The 21798-nt window shown below is 42.2% G+C and overlaps 1 protein-coding gene across 3 annotated transcripts in view; it reads left to right on the top strand.

Moving 5' to 3' along the window:
- The window catches only part of LOC308296399 (glutamate receptor ionotropic, NMDA 1-like), an 82849-nt gene that overhangs the window by 42364 nt on the left and 18687 nt on the right, over positions 1-21798 (top strand). For 2 of the 3 annotated variants that reach the window (XM_080739672.1, XM_080739673.1), the window contains exons 14-20: positions 239-351; positions 760-908; positions 1257-1331; positions 2400-2482; positions 2900-3061; positions 4807-4916; positions 5375-5520. In XM_080739672.1, the coding sequence (XP_080595798.1) occupies positions 239-351; positions 760-908; positions 1257-1331; positions 2400-2482; positions 2900-3061; positions 4807-4916; positions 5375-5520 (838 nt within the window). Of the gene's footprint in view, positions 1-238; positions 352-759; positions 909-1256; positions 1332-2399; positions 2483-2899; positions 3062-4806; positions 4917-5374; positions 5521-18994; positions 19100-21798 lie in introns of all 3 variants that reach the window. The other variant, XM_080739674.1, reaches the window with a different exon arrangement.

The raw sequence follows: 21798 nt of genomic DNA on the forward strand, positions 1-21798 counted from the left end.
AGGGCAAATAAAGGTGAAGTATATGATAAGAATATCTCTACTCCAAAATGTTCATTTTCGGGAAAATGAGCTCAAGTGGAGTTAGGAGGTTTTGACCAAAGGGCTTTTTACTACTTTTCATTGGTTCAATATTATTTTAACCAACACACAGACGTAAAGGGTGTTCAAGTCAAAATAAAGCCTGGGTATGTGTTAATATATGACATCATAACACATATCATGCATGTGTGTCTTGCAGCCCTTTTGGAAGGTTTAAAGTGAACAGCGAAGAAGAGGAGGAGGATGCCCTGACTCTCTCTTCGGCCATGTGGTTCTCCTGGGGAGTACTGTTGAATTCTGGTATAGGAGAAGGTTGGTCCCCAAGCACTGGGTCATTCTGGGATATGTAGTCTAAGGCAGCGTTTCTCAAAGTGGGTGCTGTGGCTGGCACCCTCGGGTGCCGTGACACAAGTCCATACTAGAGGTGCCGCAGAAAACTTTGATAATATTGGGAATTTATCAAAATCGCTTCAGTTCCCTCTATTCTTGTCAGACGGACCTGACTTGCACTGTACTTTTTGGGATAATCTACACACCAAATCTCTTATAGCAGACCTACAGGCTCACAAAGTTTCGCATCGCGACACGTTGTGAGCTTGCAGTTGCTGCTATTTTTGGTGAATGCTCCCTCCCGAACAGGGGTGTTGGAGTTGGTGGTTAAAAATCAAGTGTAGAGTCATTTTCAATTTGTCCTAATGGAAACGGTGTGTGTGTTAATAGGAGCCCCTAGGAGTTTCTCAGCGAGGATTCTGGGTATGGTGTGGGCGGGTTTTGCTATGATTATCGTAGCGTCCTACACTGCTAACCTCGCAGCCTTCCTGGTGCTGGACCGGCCTGAGGAGCGCATTACCGGCATCAATGACCCCAGGGTAACGCACGGCACGCATGCACTCAAATACGCACAATCAGAGCCCATTCCCTTTTATCCGTCTGTAAAAAGTGCCCTCTCCAGCTTGGAGGTCGGCTATTTTCGATATTTCCACCAAAGGGCCCTTTTAGAAATTTCAGCCCCTGCCTCTCTAAAATTCTCTGCACGTCCCTGCGCACAATCAATATGTTGTCAATATTAATCTCTTAGAAGTCTAATATCTCCTTCTCTTCTCTTCTCTTCTCTTCTCTTCTCTTCTCTTCTCTTCTCTTCTCTTCTCTTCTCTTCTCTTCTCTTCTCTTCCCTCCCCTCCCCTCCCCTCCCCTCCCCTCCCCTCCCCTTCCCCTAGCTGCGTAACCCATCAGATAAGTTCATCTATGCCACAGTGAAGCAGAGTTCGGTGGATATTTACTTCAGAAGACAGGTTAGTGTGGGGATTTAAGGGGAGCAAATGCTAATTTCGTGCAATTTTGACTTAAAGCGCGAGATTTTGCACAGATGTAGCCCAGGGCTTGCTCTAATGATTTAGCTAGGGCGCCCGAGTCTGCGACCTTCAGGGTCGCCACAGCGGCCAAATCAAGTTGGGCTCCCATTGACTTTCTATACAGGAGGAAAATACCCAGATTATTTTTCTTTTCTGGGTATTAAAAGGAGGATCTGAGGGGTCTAACTAGGGGTTTGTCATGATGCTGAATCCATTGCAGGCATTTGTTTTGCACAAAAAACATTCAGTGGGCTAGAAATGGCCTCAGAAAACAATACACGTATGGGTGAGTATTCATGTTAGACGGAGGCCTTAGGGGTTTTTTTTTCTCGCGCTAATCAGTCTAAAAGTGCAAAATTTTGCACAGATGTAGCTCAGGGCATGCTCTAATGATTTAGCTAGGGCGCCCAAGTCGGCGACCTTCGGGGTCACCACAGCACCAACAAAACTCTGAAAAGTGATGACTCATCACTTTTCATCACTAAAGTCGATGGGAGCCCAACTTGATTTGGCCACTGTGGCGACCCCGAATGTTGCAGACTCGGGCGCCCTAGCTAAATCATTAGAGCATGCCCTGAGCTACATCTGTGCAAAATGTTGAACTTTTAGACTGATTAGCACGAGAAAGAAAAACCCTAAGGCCTCCGACTAACATGAATACTCACCCATACGTGTATTGTTTTCTGAGGCCATTTCTAGCCCACTGAATGTTTTTTGTGCAAAACAAATGCCTGCAATGGATTCAGCATCATGACAAACCCCTAGTTAGACCCCTCAGATCCTCCTTAAATACCCAGAAAAAAAAGAAATCTGGGTATTTTCCTCCTGTATAGAAAGTCAATGGGAACCCAACTTGATTTTGCCGCTGTGGCGACCCCGAAGGTCGCAGACTCGGGCGCCCTAGCTAAATCATTAGAGCAAGCCCTGGGCTACATCTGTGCAAAATTTCACGCTTTAAGTCAAAATTGCACGAAATTAGCATGTGCTCCCCTTAAATCCCCACACTAGGTTGAACTCAGCACCATGTACAGACACATGGAGAAGCACAACTACGAGAGTGCAGCAGAAGCCATCGTGGCGGTCCGAGACAAGTAAGAAGTTGATCAATATTACACCTGATCGATCATGGATATGGGAAGAACTAGCTTGGCTCCAGTCCCTGAATTGCGCTAGCTTTCAGGGTCGCATTCAGGGTCTGGTGATACTGTCGAAGGCAACATTTTCTCGGTTGAATTTTCTAACCTTATACTAAATAATGTATTAATATTTCTTGGCTGACATAGATGTGTCAGTATACAAGATATCACTTAGACACTTACTGTAAATATATCTTGGCTACACACAAATATGTCCTATACACATCCACCCTAACACAGGGTATACAGTCTTAGTTATAACACACATCTACATGGACAAAGTAACAAATTAATGAAATGTCAGACTAATAAATTGCCTCTGATATCCCGAAATCAGAAACACTGTACACTCCTCTCCTCTGCTCTCTACAGTAAGCTTCATGCGTTCATCTGGGACAGTGCTGTGTTGGAGTTCGAGGCGTCTCAGAAGTGTGACTTGGTGACGACCGGAGAGTTGTTCTTCAGATCAGGGTTTGGGATAGGAATGCGGAAGGACAGTCCCTGGAAACAGAACGTATCCCTGGCCATTCTCAGGTACAAAGAAAACATGTCATACTGTATCATGTCTTGAAATATAAAGATATCAAGAAGGAGAACCTGGTTGGAATCTACAGTAATTGTGCAAACAAAGGCAACAAAGGCTTGCTTACTGGTGTCACAATTAAAGATAGTCAGTGTTTTAATATTTTCTCTTTTTTTTTTTTTTTTACAATTTTACAATTCTGAGATAGCTTTCCAAAACAGTGACACCAGGGGTTAGCGGACATTCTTTATTAACCACTTAAGAACTCACCCAATGCCAAGTGCCAAAATGGCTCCAAGGTAGATGTGCCACGATTTTTTATGTTTTTCTTTACTATGCAATGAAAAAAAATGTTTTTTTTTATATAATTTTCCCCACAGAAACAGACACAGTTGTTGTGATTCAGTGGCAAAAAGAATTTTGTCAATCAGACAAATGGTTCCAGAGATAGAGCTGTTTGAATGAAAAAAGTGTCCATCCACTAGAATGGACACACATTTTCTCAATCAGCTAAACGAGGGAGCCAACACACAAACAGAGAAAACCATCTCTCTGATCTCAGGTCATTTTGACATCTTTAAAAAAAAAAAAAAAAATGAAAAAAATAAAAAAAAATAAAAAAAATTCTATACAAAAAACACAAAAGACGTCAAAGACGTCATTGGCACCCAGGCCCATTGAAAAAAAGACGTCAAGAGACGTCATTGGCACTGAATGAGTTAAACTCCTTTAAGCGGAGTCCCTCAGGGTTCTAAACTAGTAGCTGACTGACAAGCTGTGAAAGTTGTCCCGGAATACGGATGCTGGGGTTTAAGTGGTTAAATTACCTTATGGCATCAATCATATATACAAAACATATCAGATAGTCTACATTTCCCAAAAGGAAATAGATGTACCTATAACAGTATTTAATTCAGTCTTACCAAAAGTAGGCATGAAACAGTCTCTGTCGGATGGAAAACTTACAGTATATGTCCAAAAGTATTAAAAGTACCAGATCTACAAGCTCAAAACATGCCACGTTTCAAGCTTCGGATGTGCTACTTTTGATACGTTTGTGTGACGCCGTGGTATGATCAAGTAGGACATTGATTTACGAAGAAAACACAAAAAGTTAGAATATGGAGAAAGGCGGTTTATGCCCGACAGCATCGCTATCCCCACCGCGGGCCACCGACGACAAATATGAATGACGACGAGAGGCATGGAAAAGCAAAGGCATGGATTTCCCTCCTGGTAATAATGTTGGGTTGATGTGTCAGCAGGCACGTGCACACATAGACATCAAAGGGGGCTTGAGCCCCTGCTCTTTTCTGTAAAATGTGCCCTCTCCAGACCATGGATGCAGTTTTTACTATGGTGAAAGAAATGCAAATGCCCCTCTTTCCATGCCATACCTGAAGGCAGCATTCAAGAGAATAGTCTTGTCCAAACTCTCCTGAACTTGAATGCAGCATCTTGTGAAAAAATTGCTCTCTCTGTGTAGAAATCCATGCCGTTACGCCACATCTCAAGTGTTACACTGGAGCACTTGATTATGCTTATATCAGTGTGATATCACGCACCGAAAATAGACGACCTCCAAGCTCACAGCGCGTCCCGCTGCGACGCGTTGTGAGCTTGGAGGTCTGCTATTTTCAATATTTCCACCAAAAGGCCCTTTTATACATTTCAGCCCCGCCTCTCTAACATTCTATGCACGTCCCTGTGTGTCAGTGTTGGATACATTGTTGTGCCTGCTATGCCTTGTGCTCAGTTCTCATGAGAACGGCTTCATGGAGGACCTGGACAAGACCTGGGTTCGATACCAGGAGTGTGACTCCAGGAGCAACGCCCCGGCAACGCTCACCTTTGAGAACATGGCTGGTAGGAATCACACTGGAGACGCTCTCTGTTCTGTAACATATAGACAGAATAAACAACATTGTTCCCAATCTTTGATTATTATTTCTTTTACGTTTAAGAATTTAGAATGTCTTTTAAATGTTTTTGGGAAAGTTTCACCTGTAATGATATGCCCAAAATAGGCACGAGAGGATGAAGTTATGATACTTTAGCTGCATTTATACAACAGCTATAGTTCCAACTTCCAAGTGTTCCAACCATGAATTGGCCAAAAGGTATCCAGATAACCATAATAAACCAACAGGTCTATTATGGTTATTGACTAGTAAAAGTATCACTTCTTCTGAGATGCGTTTGTGGACCAGTCCAGCTGGCGTCGAGTTGCCTTTAGCGACTTATGAACAGTGGAATTGTTGGAGAGGTGCTATGAGGGCTGCTATAATACTAGGCTACTACTAACGTGAATCATGTTGTCCCAGGTGTGTTCATGCTGGTTGCCGGGGGCATAGTGGCAGGAATCTTCCTCATCTTCATCGAGATTGCCTACAAACGACACAAAGACGCTCGCAGGAAACAGATGCAACTGGCGTTCGCTGCGGTTAACGTCTGGAGGAAGAACCTACAGGTACTGGATTCTACTCTATTGGGATTCTACTGTTGCACTTTTTATTCCACTCTCATTTACAGCACCGTATCGTGCTGTACTCTATTCCTCTCAACTCTGCTTCTGTTCCACTGAAGTTGAGCTTTTTCTATTTTATTTTGTTACTATTTTTCTTCGATTTACATGTATTCAAACAGAGGGTTTCCGAGACCCCTATAGGGGGTGCGGTATACACATTACATCCAACATAGCATAATATGTTGTTGCTGTCGGGTGGAAACCTTGTATGTCCAAAACCGTTTGTTTTGCATTTAGCATTTTAAAAATGATTCAAACTAGTGAAAACAGCCGATCTGCTATTTTCACTAGTCTTGTGCGACTGTCTTGTACGATGAAGCAGGGCTTTGCTTTGCGAAAAAAATTACAAATTTGAAACTTGGAGTTACGAGGTTTCTGCCCGACAACGACGATATGATAAATGGCTGAAGTAAAATAATAATGATCATTTACATAACACTGATTATAGTGTTGACAAATGAATCTACGAAGCCATTCAAGCTGCAGCAACGGTCAACAGACACTGATGAGACAATGTCAGCTATAGTTGATGAGCTGGCTTTGATCGCCTCACGTTGCTCTTCAGATTTGAACAGAAGAAAAAGCCATTCACGTGCCTGCAGCAAGTGATGTGCATAAAATAACGTTTGGGAATGATGAGTGTGTTAATAAACTGAATGGGGAGTACCTCACACCGTCTTCACTTACTGTACAAAACATTTATTCACACGTTTCAGTCACTCGGACAAACGTTGTAGCAATAAAGGTTTTGCAGGTGAAGACAGTGTGCTTCTAGTATTCAAATTCATTATTCCACAAACCTTTTTCTTCTGTGTTAACCCATTAAGACCGGGAATGCATTATTACGCATTATTACTTTAACCATGTTATGCTTTAACTATTAAAAATAGCAGATCTACAAGCTATTGAAAAATAGATGATACACAAGCTCACAGCTGTGCTGTGAGCTTCTATTTTTGAAAAATCGTGAAAATTTGTGCAAGCTTTGAATATTTTTGACCCAATTCTATACATTTCTTCTAAATCCTTCTTCTAAATCAGTGGTTCTCAAACTTTTTCATGTCAAGGACCCCCAAAATGACATGTATTCGGCCATCTCATCTGTTGTTCCAGGGACCCCTCAAATATTTGAGTTACAAAAAAAAAGATATATTCAAAGATTTGCCCTCCCCAAAAAATCAAGATTTTTCAAAAATAGCTACAAGCTCGCAGCGCGGCACTCGTGAGCTTGTATATCTGCTATTTTTCAATAGTTAAAGCATGAAATAATTTCCGGTCTTAATGAACTGAAAAGTATTGTGTCGTCAGACCATGACCACCACCCCTCTCTGTATTGAAGACATGGCACCCCGGGCTCCTTCCAGCTGCTGTGTGACTAACGGTCACACAGCATAGAGTAGAATCCAGTACCTGTAGGCTCTTCCACCAGCCTTTTAACTATCTCTCTCCTAATAAAGATGTTTATTTTGTTTTGTTGTAAAAGGGACTTTGGGTATTAAGAAAAGTGCTATATAGATTTGATGATGTATTATTGTTATTACTCGCGCAAGCAGTAATAACATTACTTTATTAAGTTATTAACTACTGTAATCGGCCGGGTATGTATGTATGTATGTATGTATGTATGTATGTATGTATGTATGTATGTATGTACTGTATGTACATGTATGTATGTATGTGTGTGTGTGTGTGTGTGTGTGTGTGTGTGTGTGTGTGTGTGTGTGTGTGTGTGTGTGTGTGTGTGTGTGTGTGTGTGTGTGTGTGTGTGTGTATGTATGTATGTATGTATGTATGTACTGTATGTACCGGTATGTCGGTGTCTTCTCTTGTTGAAGACCGTAGCCCAATCAGGGACCAGAATCTCTGGCCACGTCATCATTAACAGCCAATGAGGGACCAGCGTTCCTGGTGATGGGGCGGGGCGACTCAGTTGGAATGAAAGTAACAGAATGACATAGCACTGTAGGTCACAGTACTTTATAGACAGAGTGTCTATAAAGAGACGGCTGTTATAATAAAGATTGGAGTCTTCTTGGTGTAGTCCAGTGGGATTAAAAGGAGGTTAGAGGTATTTGGGGGTAAAAGTGGGGAACCAAGGCATTTTTATTATATACAGTATATATACGTATATCCCAAGATTTTTGTAATCCATTTTTTTCACCCAGTGCCAATTATCTAATCATGTAATCCTGGGCGCTACACTCCCTCTGCCAACCTGGGGAGAACAACGGACTGACCTCATGCTTCCTTCTATGCATGATGAGTCCAAGCTGCTTCTTTTCACCTGACAGGGAGGACTTTCTCGGTTTAGACGTAGCACATGGAAGGAATACGTTATTCCAACCAGTTCCTTTCCCCTCCATCAGGGCTGGCCAGGGGGAGGCAGTATAGAGACTAGGATTACTGCATGTTTTTAATCAGGGCACCTACCCTAGGAGAACATGCAAACTTCACACAGATAGGCCCTTTCGCCAGCCCCACCTAGGGTATGGGCACTGATGACGCGGAGGAGAGAACACGCCCCCAGCGCCCCCAGTGGGAATAAAACTCAGGTCCTTCTAGCTGTGAGGCGACAGCGCTACTGACGCACCGTGCCCCCCGAAATGTTGAGTTTTTGACCTTTTAATTTGCATAACAAAATGGCTGCCGGAATTGCTAATTTTGATCTATACTGTAGTTCTATAACAAGGCAAGCAAAACTGACAAATACGTGTCTATATCTATGTTCTGAGAGTCAGACAATGTGATAAGTGGTAAGCCTACTCCTAAATATGCAAATTAGTGGCCACCATTACAGAACACTGCTTTGTACTCAAAGGGGTCCACACACACCCTTTATTTAACCACTCCTACATCTGGCTTTGTCTGTTTGTTTGTACGTATGTATGTCTCACAAAGCATGCCATTGGCCAAGCTTTTTCTGGTGTGGATATGCTGGTTTCTCTTCAGTTCATCTGACTAAAAGCAGGGGTTAAAGTTCTCAGTCCTGGGGACTGATTTCAGTCTTGAGGATTCCATAGGGGCTATTTCTGAGTCAGTGCAGATCCGCAAAAAATAATAATAATAAAAAATAAAAATAAAAAATCACACCCAATGTGAAGTGAGCGGTGGTCGTGCTTGCATAACGTCTTCAGACTAGGATTTGAGTCTAGGATGTACAGGTTATGCTATACACACACGTTTTGCCATGGCAGAACGCTGAGGAAAAAGGCTACAGACACACGACATATGACATCACTAGACAAACATGATGCTACGTACACACATTTTACTATGGCAAAACGCTGAGGAAAAAGCCTACAGACACACGGACAGCCACGTATAGGAGCGGTTTACCACCGCTCAAAAAAAAATAAGGGGGAGGTGTTGCGATGGCCGTGGTGTGAATGACAAAGTCGTAAAACGCTAGTCAAGGGATCTCCAAACTAATCAGTTATAATTTCAAGATATGAGTATTTGATTTGGCCAGACTAGCAATAGAATACAACAGAACTTCAGAATATACTTCTATAAAATGAAGCATGGATTGGCACACACATTTAGCAAAGGCAGTTCAGAATTTCAGGGAAACACCCCAAATATTGGTGTGCGCTGCACGCACCATGTTTCAAAAATCACATATTGGAGATTTGGGACATGGTCTGAAAATAAAGTTCAGTCTTGGGATTTGTTTTGCTTGCCTTTGGCTAAGCTTTCTCCAGTGTGTATACGCTGGTGCCTCCTCAGTTGCTCTAACCAACTAAAAGTCCTGTCACACTGTTTACAATTGAAAGGTTTTTCTCCTGTGTGTTTACGCTGATGACTCTTCAGGTGACCGACCTGACTGAAACTCTTGTCACACTCTTTACAGTGGAAAGGTTTTTCTCCTGTGTGTATACGCTGGTGAATCTTAAGATTATCGAACAGACTGAAACTCTTGTCACACTCTTTACAGAGAAAAGGTTTTTCTCCTGTGTGGATACGCTGGTGAATCTTAAGATTATCTAACCGACTAAAAGGCTTGTCACACTGTTTACAATAGAAAGGTCTTTCTCCGGTGTGAAAACGCTGGTGAATCTTCAGGTAACCTAAGAGACTGAAACTCTTGTCACACTGTTTACAATAGAAAGGTTTTTCTCCGGTGTGAATACGCTGGTGCATCTTCAGGTAACCTAAGAGACTGAAACTCTTGTCACACTGTTTACAATAGAAAGGTTTTTCTCCGGTGTGAATACGCTGGTGAATCTTCAGGTAACCTAAGAGACTGAAACTCTTGTCACACTGTTTACAATAGAAAGGTCTTTCTCCGGTGTGAATACGCTGGTGTATCTTCAGGTCACTTAACTGACTGAAACTCTTGTCACACTCTTCACAGTGAAAGGGCTTTTCTCCAGTGTGAATGTACTGGTGTGTCTTCATGTTACTTAACCTGTTGAAACTCTTGGCACACCATTTACAGATGTGAGTTTTCTTCCCCGTATAAGTCAGCTGATGTGTCTTCACTTCTCCTGGTTGAGTTAAAGTCTTGGTAAACCCTTGATGACTGTAAGATTCTTGTTCGTCTGTGTCTTCTTGTTCCTGGCTGGTTACAATTCTGGTGATTTGCTGGAAGGATTCTGAGGGGATGTGTCCATGTATGGGCATTTGGCAGTAAAGGTTGTCATGGCTTGATTGAGATCTGAAGTAATCAGAACAGCTGACCTTAGTCTGGGAAGATTGAGACCACACTCCTTCCTGGAGTGGTGGTTCATCATCAAATCTGCATCTATCCATTGACTGTTATAGAGGCAGAGTTTTAGGTTCTATTGGGTAATGGACAATTGATTTATCCTCTTTCTGACTACCTATGTGTTCTATGTCCCTCTCTCACTGAGTAATGACACTGAATGCCCTGGTCTCTATGGAATGAAGTGGACTTCAAAAATATTTTCAAATCTTATACATGCTGAGCAGAGCTCTGGTCTGACCTCACTCACAACACAACCGGTTGCCGTGCATGCCTGACAACACCGATGAGCGCAGGCTGCTGCCCCTCCATATTTGGGCAAGAGTGACGTCATCAGTATGACATCACCCCATGATGGAAGAGATCCAGGTAGATTCCACACCTTTATTAGACCCAGTTTATTGTGGGCTCGCTGAAAAGCGAGACCAGTATGTTATACCAAAACTTTATAGGTCGAGGTTATTCTCCAAAATAACCTCGACCTATAAAGACAGTACAAAAGCAGGGCCCTTGGCCAATGAGGAGCAGCGTTCTTGGTGACATCACCACCAACAAGTGCGACCTGATATAAATAACAACAACACGTGGGCTCACTGAAAGATGAGACCAGTATGTTGTGTGAGCCCACACTGTTTCGTAGGAACAGTATTTCTAGTTATTGCCAGACCCATGAAATGGGTAGGCCTACATAAGCAAATGTCGGTCCGGGTTTTCTATATAAAGGGTATATATGATGATGACATGATGATGACATGCCTACAAAAGGCATGATGTCATAAATGATGATGACAGACAGGGGGTCTGGCACAACCAGGTTGACCTGGTCTAGTTATTATTATTATTCCATTAGTGTGGTTGCCCCTGCAGGTCACAGCAAACACACTTGCAATTTCCAATTGCATCTTTCTAGTTCAGTAATTAGTATGGTTGCTTTAGGCAACACACTATTGTTTTCATCAGAGTTTTCGTCAGTCTTTCCACTGTTATGAGGATCATGTGCAAATAAGTTAACTCAAATGAACCATTTCAGCCATTTCTCGATTGCTTACAAGACTCACAGTGAAGAAAATAAGGTGTGTGGACCCCTTTGAGTACTAAACCGTTTTCTGTAATGGCGGCCTCGAATTTGCATATTTTGGAGTAAGCTTACCACTAATTACATTAAAAATACCTTACACACATTGTCTGACCCTCAGAACATAAATATATACAATTTATTTTTCTGTTTTTTCTTGCTTTGTTATAGAGTGCTTTGAGTGTTTGTCAATGGGACATTCTGCATAATGAGTACTTTCTGCTTATGGTACACTTAAAGTACATTTTGATACCAATACTTTTGTACTTTATTTCAAGTACATTTGGAACTTCTAACAGTGGCCAAATACATATCATTTGGGTGTCCTTCACATGAAAAAGTTTGATTATTACTGACATAGAAACATAGGTTTTTCAAAAAAGGATTTGAAATATTCAAAGAATTTTCAAGATTTTTCAAAACTAGCAGATCTACAAGCTCGCAGTGCAGCTCTCGGTGCCGCGCTGTGGGCTTGTATATCTGCTATTTTTCAATAGTTAAAGCACACAATGTGAGTGAATCCTTGTACCCAGGGCCCAGAATTTGGGAGAGAGGGCGGTGCCAAAAACTGGAATTTGGCGCGACACCCCTGACTGATGTAGAGGATGAGTTCCCCTTCAGGCACGTTGTGTCCAGCCAGTGACGGTTATTATTATGTAAAATGGCAAACAGGACGGGTGCAATGTGATGCAACCTTTCTTTTGAGAGTCGCTTTCGACTTTGAGCGGGGGGCCGTTTCATCAGAGTCGCTCTGTTGTCAATGTCTGTGCCTGTGATGTGATGTTGTCATGCAGGACGCAGGAGTCACACGGATCTTGTCAGCTCGAGTCGAGACCCAAAAGAGAAATTTGGTGTCTGCCTGCAACCCAAACTAACAAAAGAATACATGCATTATTAACCATTTACGGGCTATTTAACAGTGATATAGCTTATCTACAAGTGAGCTTTTAAATGTATTTAGGTATGTGTGTTCTTTTTTATTCTATTCATGAAATCCTTTGGATTTTTTCCTTGTCCCCCCCCCTGAATTATTTAGATATCTTTGAAATAATAATTTAAAAACGATTGTAGGAAAGAGGATTTAAACAATTCATAAAGAATTATACTATTTACACACAACCCATGAAAATGCAAAAAGGGTCTGTGACCCAAAAATTGTGTCCTGATTGACCCACAGTGATCTAGACTTCTAGAGGGTGGAGCCAGTGTATATGGAGGTCTATGAAGGCCATGTGGGTGACCTTGTTCTGTCCTGTGGCTGATGAGCTGTAAACATGATGTTATTAGGTCAACTTGAAGCCACATTATTATTTCTGACAGGGCTTGTTTCCTGCTTGTAATTCAGCAGGTCATGGCTGGAGAGGAGCAGGTCTCCATTTTGTTGTTGGTCAATTATTGTGGGTAAAAGTAAAAAAAAAAAAAAATAGTGACCACTTGGGCCCTATTTTAAAAAAAGGATGAAAATAATCAATCTGTAAGCTCACAACGCGTCGCACTTGAGCAGCTTGTATCCGATATCTTTGCTGTTTGTACAGTACATACTGTGTGTGCTTGAGTCTGTGTGTGTGTTTGTGTGTGTGTGTGTGCGTGCGTGCGTGTGTGTGTGTGCGTGTGTGTGCGTGTGTGCGTGTGCATGTGTGTGTGTCACATGTCACATGTACATGAGCAGATGTGGATTGAGACACACCCAGCGCCAATCTGCCAGTGTCAAGTGGAGAAAACATGCCATTAAAGTTTAAACAACTGAATTTGAGGTTAAATAAAAAATGCTACTGGTTGGCACTGGTTGCCGTCCCCTGGGACTCCAAATGACGCCCCTGCTCTCCTCCACTGTCCTCCTGCTGCTCGTGTCCCCATTTCTGATCACCAAGGCCTCATCCCAGTTAGTGCTTTTGTCCTTCAGGACCGTGTGTGGGGAGACACACAATATGCATGCATATTTAACTGCTCAAAAGAAAGATTAGGTCCACATTCGAGGACAAAGACATGGTAGGAGATACCGAGCTGCATTGTGGGTATTGTGGGCAGCATGATGGGCCTGTGGTTTGTTCAGAGGGACCGCAGTTCATCATGTATTATGGAGCATGCATATAGACATACAGTACATAATACAGATGAAACATGTATATTTATAAACTCATATTCTACTTGCTCTCTTATGTCTTCGTGGACCGTAGCAGACAATCCATTTACAGTGTGCAGAAAGCTTCCATGGTTTCTTACGTCATACACATTTAACTAAGGCTTTCCCCCAGAAAGCCTGGTGATCATTTACAACGGGCCGTTTGATCCTGTCTAGGTGGAAACCACAAGCAGAAGAAGCGGCGTCGCTTTGTTTTGGTTCCCCCCGTTTGTTTCCCCAATCCCTATTAAAGGACCTACACTATGAATTTTCACTTTTTCTATTTTAAAACCTTTTTTTGGGGTCCCACTGGCACCTTCTATCCTCACAAAGTCCTATTTCTGTACATTGTGTCTTTCTCTGGTTTTGGGAAGACAGAGATGAAAAGCTTTCCACGGGTTCTCAGAACAGTGCTGTTCTGAGAGTTGACGCATGTGACGTCACACGCGTTTCCCGTTTTTAAAAAATATTTCAAAAAAAAAAATGTTTCAAAATTTTTTTTTTCAAAAATTCAAAAAAATTTAAAAAAAAAAATCAAATTTTTTTTTTTTTTCAAAAAATTTTTTTTTTTCAAAAAATATTTTTTTTTTCAATTTTTTTTTTCAAAAACTCAAAAAGTCAAAAAAAAAATTCAATTTTTTCACATTTTTTTTTCAAAAAACTTTTTTTTTCAAAAAACTTTTTTTTTCAAAAAACTTTTTTTTTCAAACAACTTTTTTTTCAAAAACTTTTTTTTGAAAAAAAATTTTTTTTTTTGAATTTTTTTTTTTTTTTTTTCAAAAAACTATTTTTTTTTTCAAAAAACGTCTTTTTTTTCTGGAAAAACCCCACTAGATGCGCCCCTGAGCAAACAGAGGCCGTTTTGGTATTGCAGCTGGAGAGCTTCATTATAGTAGAGCTAGAACAAACAAAAAGAATGGTCAGAGTGTTTGTTGAGGGTTAAAACCTGTCTAAGACTCAATTTTGAGCATATATTTATACAAAAAATATAGTTTTAAAAGCATGGTGTAGGCCCTTTAAAATGCTCCAGTAGCCTAGTGTAGTCTTGCCAGTCGCTATGAGTTGGACTAAAAGATGCATATACCAAACACATTTTTCAAAAGCAAAACTACTCCGCATCAAGGGGTTTATTAGGTAGGCCCTAAAAGTATGTCCTAGAGCGCAGGGGAATTATTTTGGGTTTAAACTGAATCCAGTTTGATCATTCCGGCCAAATTGTTGTCCTTTGAGGACTACAACATGACGTAGAGTGGCCCGACCGGATCAAACCCCGAAAAGTGAAAGGATCCCAGACTACTTTTAACCACTTAAACCATTTATACTTTGTTGACTGGAGTCCCCCAGGGCTCTGTCCTTGGCCCCCCTCCTTTTTTCCATGTATGCCAAATCTGTCGCTGATCTGCAACTTCACAAAGCGTCTTTTTGCGATGCGTTGTGATCTGCTATAGAGCTGCAAGTTCACAAAGCGTCTTATTGCGATGCGTTGTGATCTGCTATAGAGCTGCTATTTTCGCCGAATGTTTGCCTATTTATGTCGGACATAATAGGGACACTAGGGCTCAATTGGTTGAAATAAAGCACATGCGCATGAGCTGGTCTAAACTCACTTCATCGGTTGAAATATGTTTGCAGGTTTCATAACAGTGTATATACTTTGATAGCTTAAATCTGAGTAAATGTATGGTAGAATGTGACTTATTGGGCATACTCCTTTTTTTGGAGGAACCCTGGTTTCATAGGACAAACATAGAGCCTGCATTAAGAATGTTTTTAGACAGGGGCATGAGTGTTTTTAAACAGGGGCACGGTGGCGCCTGCTGTGTCGGTAGCGCTGTCGCCTCACAGCTAGAAGGTCCTGGGTTCGATTCCCGCCGGGGGATGCTGTGGGCGTGTTCTCTCCTCTGCGTCATCAGTGCCCACACCAAATCATGCAGTAATCCTGGTCTCTATAATGCCTCCCCCTGGCCAGCAGGGACACCTGAAAGGGGGTGCCAGAAAGGAACTGTTTGTAATAACGTGTTCCTTCCACGCACTACTTCCAACCGGGGAAGCTCCCCCTGTCAGGTCATAAGAAGCGGCTTTTATTCTTTATTTTTTATTAGGATCCCCATTAGCTCCCACAAAGTGGTTGCTAGTCTTCCTGGGGTCCACACAAAAATGCATACTGTAAAAACAGACAATAGTAAAAAAAATAGACGAAAATCTTAAAAAACAGAGACAACACAAATGTTTTCACGAAATACATAATTAATCATCTCTCTCAGCACAAGTGAAGTTGGTGATGTTGAGTCATCAGAATACATAATTAAATCCGCATTTTTAACAACTTAAGGTAAATAAATTATAAAATAACAGTGGACCTAAACAACTCCCCTGTGGAACGCCACCTGCTCGCCACCTGCTCACTCATGCACTGAAGGAAGCATGAGCTCATTTCGAGGCCCTCCCCAGGTTGGAGGATAGATAGATACCTTTATTATCCCAAGGGGGAAAATCAGTTGCCCAGAGGCAGCACAGCAGTATACGGTTATTTACAAAGTTACAGAGAAGTAAGAAAAAAGATAAATAAAATAAAATAAAAAAAACAAGAACAGAGTACAGTAAGATCAAGGTACGTCAAGAAAGGGTAGGAGAGATGGTATAGTGGGACAGCTGAGATTGAGACAAGTGTAGGAGGGACAGACAGTACGACAGCTGAGAAACTCTGTGTAAGATTGAGATAGTATAGAAAGGAGAGATAAATGCACACAGCTGACAGGGAGACAGTTGAAGAGAGACAGACAGTAGGAGAGCTGAGATTGAGACACTGTAGGAGAGACAGACAGTAGGAAAGCTGAGAGAGATACTGAGAGAAAGCTGAGAGAGATAAAGCTGCAGTGATACAGTATCTGATCTACACATTTGTCTGGAGCTAATTCTAATAAATCACCAATCACCAAAAGTTTTTTCATGGATTTTCTATATTTACAATATATTTGGTCTCTTATGTGTATTATTAGTGTGGTTGCCAGACTATTGTTCTAGTCCGGCAATTATTTTATTACGGTCAACTTTTAGCCAATCAGGAAGCAGCATTCTCTGTGACGTCACTATTATAGAGTAAGTCCATTGAGTTCAATGGAGTATTGGTCACTCTTCGCATTACAATATGGATACCCAGACAATAATAGGTACCACTTGCAATCTCCAATTTCATCTTTCTAGTTTTATTTAGGCTAGATGTTATCTACACAGTCACACCCACAGGTCAGGTGCACTTCTTCATGTTCACAGTTCATGTGCATGTACGCATACACGTGCGTGCGCACAGTTTCACACACACTCGCTGCCACATCAATTTACATCAGTTCCTTGTTAAAACAAGCACTTCAAACACCGGACGCTAAAATCTAGGAGTGCTGCATTGGTGGGATTGGCGTATCGCCAGATCCCTGCCCTGGAATGAGCATTTCAAAAGCTAACACAGCTAAAGGCTAGCAGTAGCGCACTGCGGTTCGATTAAAAAATCTACAAAGGACAATTCAGATGACGCTTTCAACCATTAGCATTTCAAAGCTAGTGACCAAACAATGCAAACAGCTCCATCGTATCCAGAATCAGCAGAATGTATTTGAATGTTTATTTCATGGTGTTGAAAACTCTAGAACAGAAGTTCTCAATGAGGGGTTGGAGGACCCCCAGGGGTCCTTGAGGGGTTTCGAGGGGACTCCCGGTATAGTTGTACTTTTAGCCTATATTTCACAAGGCCAATGAGAGAATTTATAACAATGTTTATTCAGATCATAGATTCATAGATTATGTATATATATCCCATCTAAGAACAAAGATCTTCTTTTATGGTTATGGGGCAATTGGCACAAATGTTCTGTGGTGGCATAATATGTGCAAATGTGACGTTAAGACTGCTTTAGAACAGGGTTTCTGCAGTGTTTCTGATTATGATGATGTTGATGTGTGTACTGTAGGGTGGGTGATGGCAGTCATGTACAGCAGTCGGCAGGCCTGAGTCAAACTAATTGGACTCTAGAGCTACAGTAGGTTAGCCTTGGATCGAGACTATCATATATATGTATTTTATCGATTTTGATATACCGGTATGCAAATATCGAAATCTATAAAATACGTGATAGTCTTGATCCAAGGCTAGAGGTGTGACCCCGCGCCTATCTGCCATCAGCCACCTTAAGGCTCATTCATACTAGGGTGAAGTGAGTAGCCTCCTCACTTTTTGAGGTGATGGGTGATAAGTAAAAGCAGGGAGATGTCTCTGGGTTTGCGGTGAAGTGCTCTTCTTCACCACGGCTAATGACGTAATGTTGTAGTTTTCTGACTTTAGAAAACTACAACGCGGTGGGTGAACTGCTCTTCACCCTGTCTGGAGTATGAATGAGCCTTTAGACTAATGCCCTTTTTCTCCTAGTCTTCCATTGTACATTGTTACGTCCTGGTTTCTTTCTCCAGATATGGGTTTAGGCCCCAAAAATGGGTCATAATCCTATTTGTTTGGTCCAAGGCGACTGGAGCATTGTTTTGCAATCAGCCACTTTATTGGTTTTCATCACAATTGTACCGTATTCGTATGTTACTATTGTGTTATTATTATTATCGTGTTCATTCATTGTGGAATCACAAGCCGCCGTCAGCCGCTGTTTGTTCTGACGGACGGGTCAAGGGTCAAGTCAACATTGGCATTGGGCCGATGAATATGATTGGCCAAATGTTTTGAGGTGAATCATCCATCATCCAATCATCTTATGTACATACAGTACATGCCCCTCCCCCCATTCCCTGTTTGGTTGCATTCACTGCACGCACGCACGCACGCACGCACGCACGCACGCACGCACGCACGCACACACACACTCCCATGACCCCTCATGGCGCCTCATCCAGAGTCTGTCCTTTAGATTGTTGTCCTTTTCCTTTACTCCTCGTCTCCCTGTTGTATTGAGCCTCATGTTGCCGTGTGGCGGTGCTGTAAAATGGAGGTCAATGCTTCTGTTTTACTGAACATTCCATCTGAGACTGCAAACACTTTGACTGACACATACTGTACCGTACATACATATATGGTTGTCGAGCAGAAACCTCTTATCTCTATGTTTTTCCTAGCATTATTCATGAGACCTGAGACATGCTACTATTATACAGTACATGACTCGTGAGATACTAGACTTTAGACATGCTGACTTGAGACATTACACATTTCCAGCCTTTGTACATGTGACATCAGACATGAGAAATCCTTGATATTAGACATGGGACATGTCTGGCAGTTATACCTGAGACATTAGACGTGCGACTTGCTAGACATTATTCATGAGACGACATTATACTGTACATCAGGCATTAGACATGAAACATGCTAGACATTAGACAAATACAAATACAATACACATTAGACATGCTAGACATTAGACATGACATCAGCATGAGCCTTGTTAGATATGACACATGAGACTTGGAAAGTGAATGGTTGTTAACGTGTGTACACTATCATTATGGTCTATTTTAGGATAGGAAAAGTGGTAGAGAACAGCCCCAACTGAAACCCCCTTTTAGGTCCATGACCCCCACGACCTCCGACCTCAAACGGCGTAGGGCCTCTGGAGACACAACGGTAAGGAGATGAAGATACACTCCTCATCCTCACCTCTCCGCCTGTTCCTCTCCCAGCTTCCATCTATCTCTCTGTCTATCTATCTATCTCTGTCTGTCGCATCCCCTTTTCATTTCCCTCCCTCTCTCTTCTCTTATCTCACCCGTCTCCAATTTTTTCCTCTCCATTTCTTTCTGTCTCTCCTCCCTCTTCCTTTCCTCCCCCTTCACCTCTCTCTCTCTCTCTCTCTCCTTCCTCTCCCATCATCTCTCCTCACCACTGTCTCCTTCGCCGAGTCATCTCTCAGGTGGACCGAGAAAATGTATCAAAGAAGATAAGCGATGATAAATCTAATCCGTATTGCACTGGAGGTTTTAGGGTCAAACTGTGTGGTTGTTTTTGTCCTGTGGACAAGCTGCTATTCCTCAAACCTGTCCTCTCCGCTCCTTTTTTTGTCTTTTACTTTTAGTTGTGGTTCTTGTCCGTCTCCTGTCCATGTTCAGGGTGTCTGTCACTCCCTCCCCTCTTCTGTCCTCGTCATTCCATCCTCGCTGTCACTCCCTGTCACTCCCTGTCACTTCCTGTCACTCCCTGTCACTTCCTGTCACTTCCTGCCACTTCCTGCCACTTCCTGTCACTTCCCGCTACTGCCGACAATCGACAAACACCGCCAACCGTCAGCTGGTGAGGCCGGTGTGGAATACAAAGATAACAAACATTTATTTAAAAGAGTGTAATGCTTCTGATTACCTCACTACGTCTAACTAGAAAGACCCTTCTCTTCTTCATCTAACTAATTAGGAGCACTTTCTCCTCTTTACCCGCAGGTTGTGCTTTGTGTACTTTCTTCTCTAACGTGTCGTCTGCAGGTTGCCTCAGGGGGAGAGGAGAGGTAACAGATGAGTCCTCTTAGGATGGATGATTATAATTACATCTAAAGATGCTTCTCCTTCATTCACGTTTGGTGAATGTAGCCGTGGCCAGGAAGAGTTGATGTCTTCAGGCGGTAACCTTCGTCATCAGGTGTTTCGACCCTTGAACCGCTACACCCTCCGATGGCAGGGTCGACAGTGGTGGCCAAGTCACTGCCCATCTCCTCCTCCTGGCCAAGGCTAATATAAACTCCTCCCTCCGGCTCTTTAAATTATTGTTTTTTTAAACCAACAAGAAGCTGGAGGTATTGGGTGGGTCCCTCCTGAGGTCTTGGGGTGACACAGGTGCGTATAAATCTCCAGTACTGTGGGGTTATTCCTGCCTGCACCTGTGACCCCCTCTTCTCCACACTTGGTCCTGGCTTGATGTATTTTGCCTTTTGTGTTCCTGCAGATCTTCTTGCAGTGACATTAGCTTCCCAAAGCGGGACCTGCTGGGACCCTCAAGGTTCCTTTGATGGGGTTCCAAATGGACCCTTAAAGGTCTGTAACTCTGAGAGTGTGGTTCCATTTGTACACTCTCAGAGTTATGGGCTCCTTATTACAAAGATTGAGAAAGACTGTTCTAAGTACTAAAACGCCAACAAGTCACTCAGACAGTAGCAACACATTCACTTCTCTCCGGGAGGGTTTGAGTCCCTCTGCAGTCTCTCTGACTCCTAGGGTTCAGATCCCTCTGCAGTCTGTCTGACTCTGGAATCTGGCTATGTTGACAGCAGGACACATACAGTATTAGCACATTGTATTATTAGGTTTTAATTAGTGAAATCAGCATCTCAGTGCCATTGAGACATTATAATAATAATATCTAAACTGTATATAGCACTTTTCTAAGAAGCCTACTCAAATATGTTTTACGTGGGGGGCGACAAAAGAAGGTTTGGGGACCTTCAGTGACCATATGGAACCGTCAGGGACCTTCAGCATCCCTACGAGACCCTATACGACCATACGGGACGAGTTGTCTGAACTTATATTACGGGATGTTTCTGTCGTGTGTGTGCGTGTGCGTGTGTGTGTGTGTGTGTGCACGCATGTGCATGTGCATGCGTGTGTGTGATTGTGTGCGTGCGTGCGTGCATTATGGCTGGTAACATTCCTCGGAAATTACATTTGAATATGGGTCTTAAAATTTGTCCCGAACATCAAATATATTCAGATGTTGTTATTATTATCATTAATATTATTAATGTTCTTCCCCATAGTAAATGACATGTTATTGTAAACAAATATAACTTGATACATTGTTTTTTTTTGTATTGTCCCTGTCAAATAAGCATATAAAAGAAAATCTAACATAAATATTTATATTTGAATATAAATGTTTTATTCAAGGAATATTTGAGAATATTTGAGATTCGAATATTAATTTACCAGTCCTAGTGTGCGTGAGTGTGTGCATGTGTGCGTGCGTGCGTGCGTGAGTGTGTGGTTTGAAGTCACAGTTCCTATACAGCTGAATTCATCTGAGGGACTCTAAATGGTGATGCTCTTGGATTACAGTTGGTGGGGGTTACAGTAGGTTACAGTAGGCTGTCTGGGTTGGAATGGAGAGGAGGTGATGGGGAGGGGGGAACTCTGACCCATTTTTCTTTGTGACCATCTATCTTTTTCTTTCTCTATGACTGTTTCACTTTGAATGGTGTCTAGCTTCACACACACACACTCATACACACACACACACGCGCACACACACGCACGCGCGCATGCACACACACACACACACACACACACACACACACACACGTGCGCACACTCAGTGACATAACATGTTTTTTAAATGTTTTC

Source organism: Nannobrachium achirus, assembly GCF_963921795.1.
Source record: "Nannobrachium achirus genome assembly, chromosome: 12".
Classification (NCBI taxonomy): Eukaryota; Metazoa; Chordata; class Actinopteri; order Myctophiformes; family Myctophidae; genus Nannobrachium; species Nannobrachium achirus.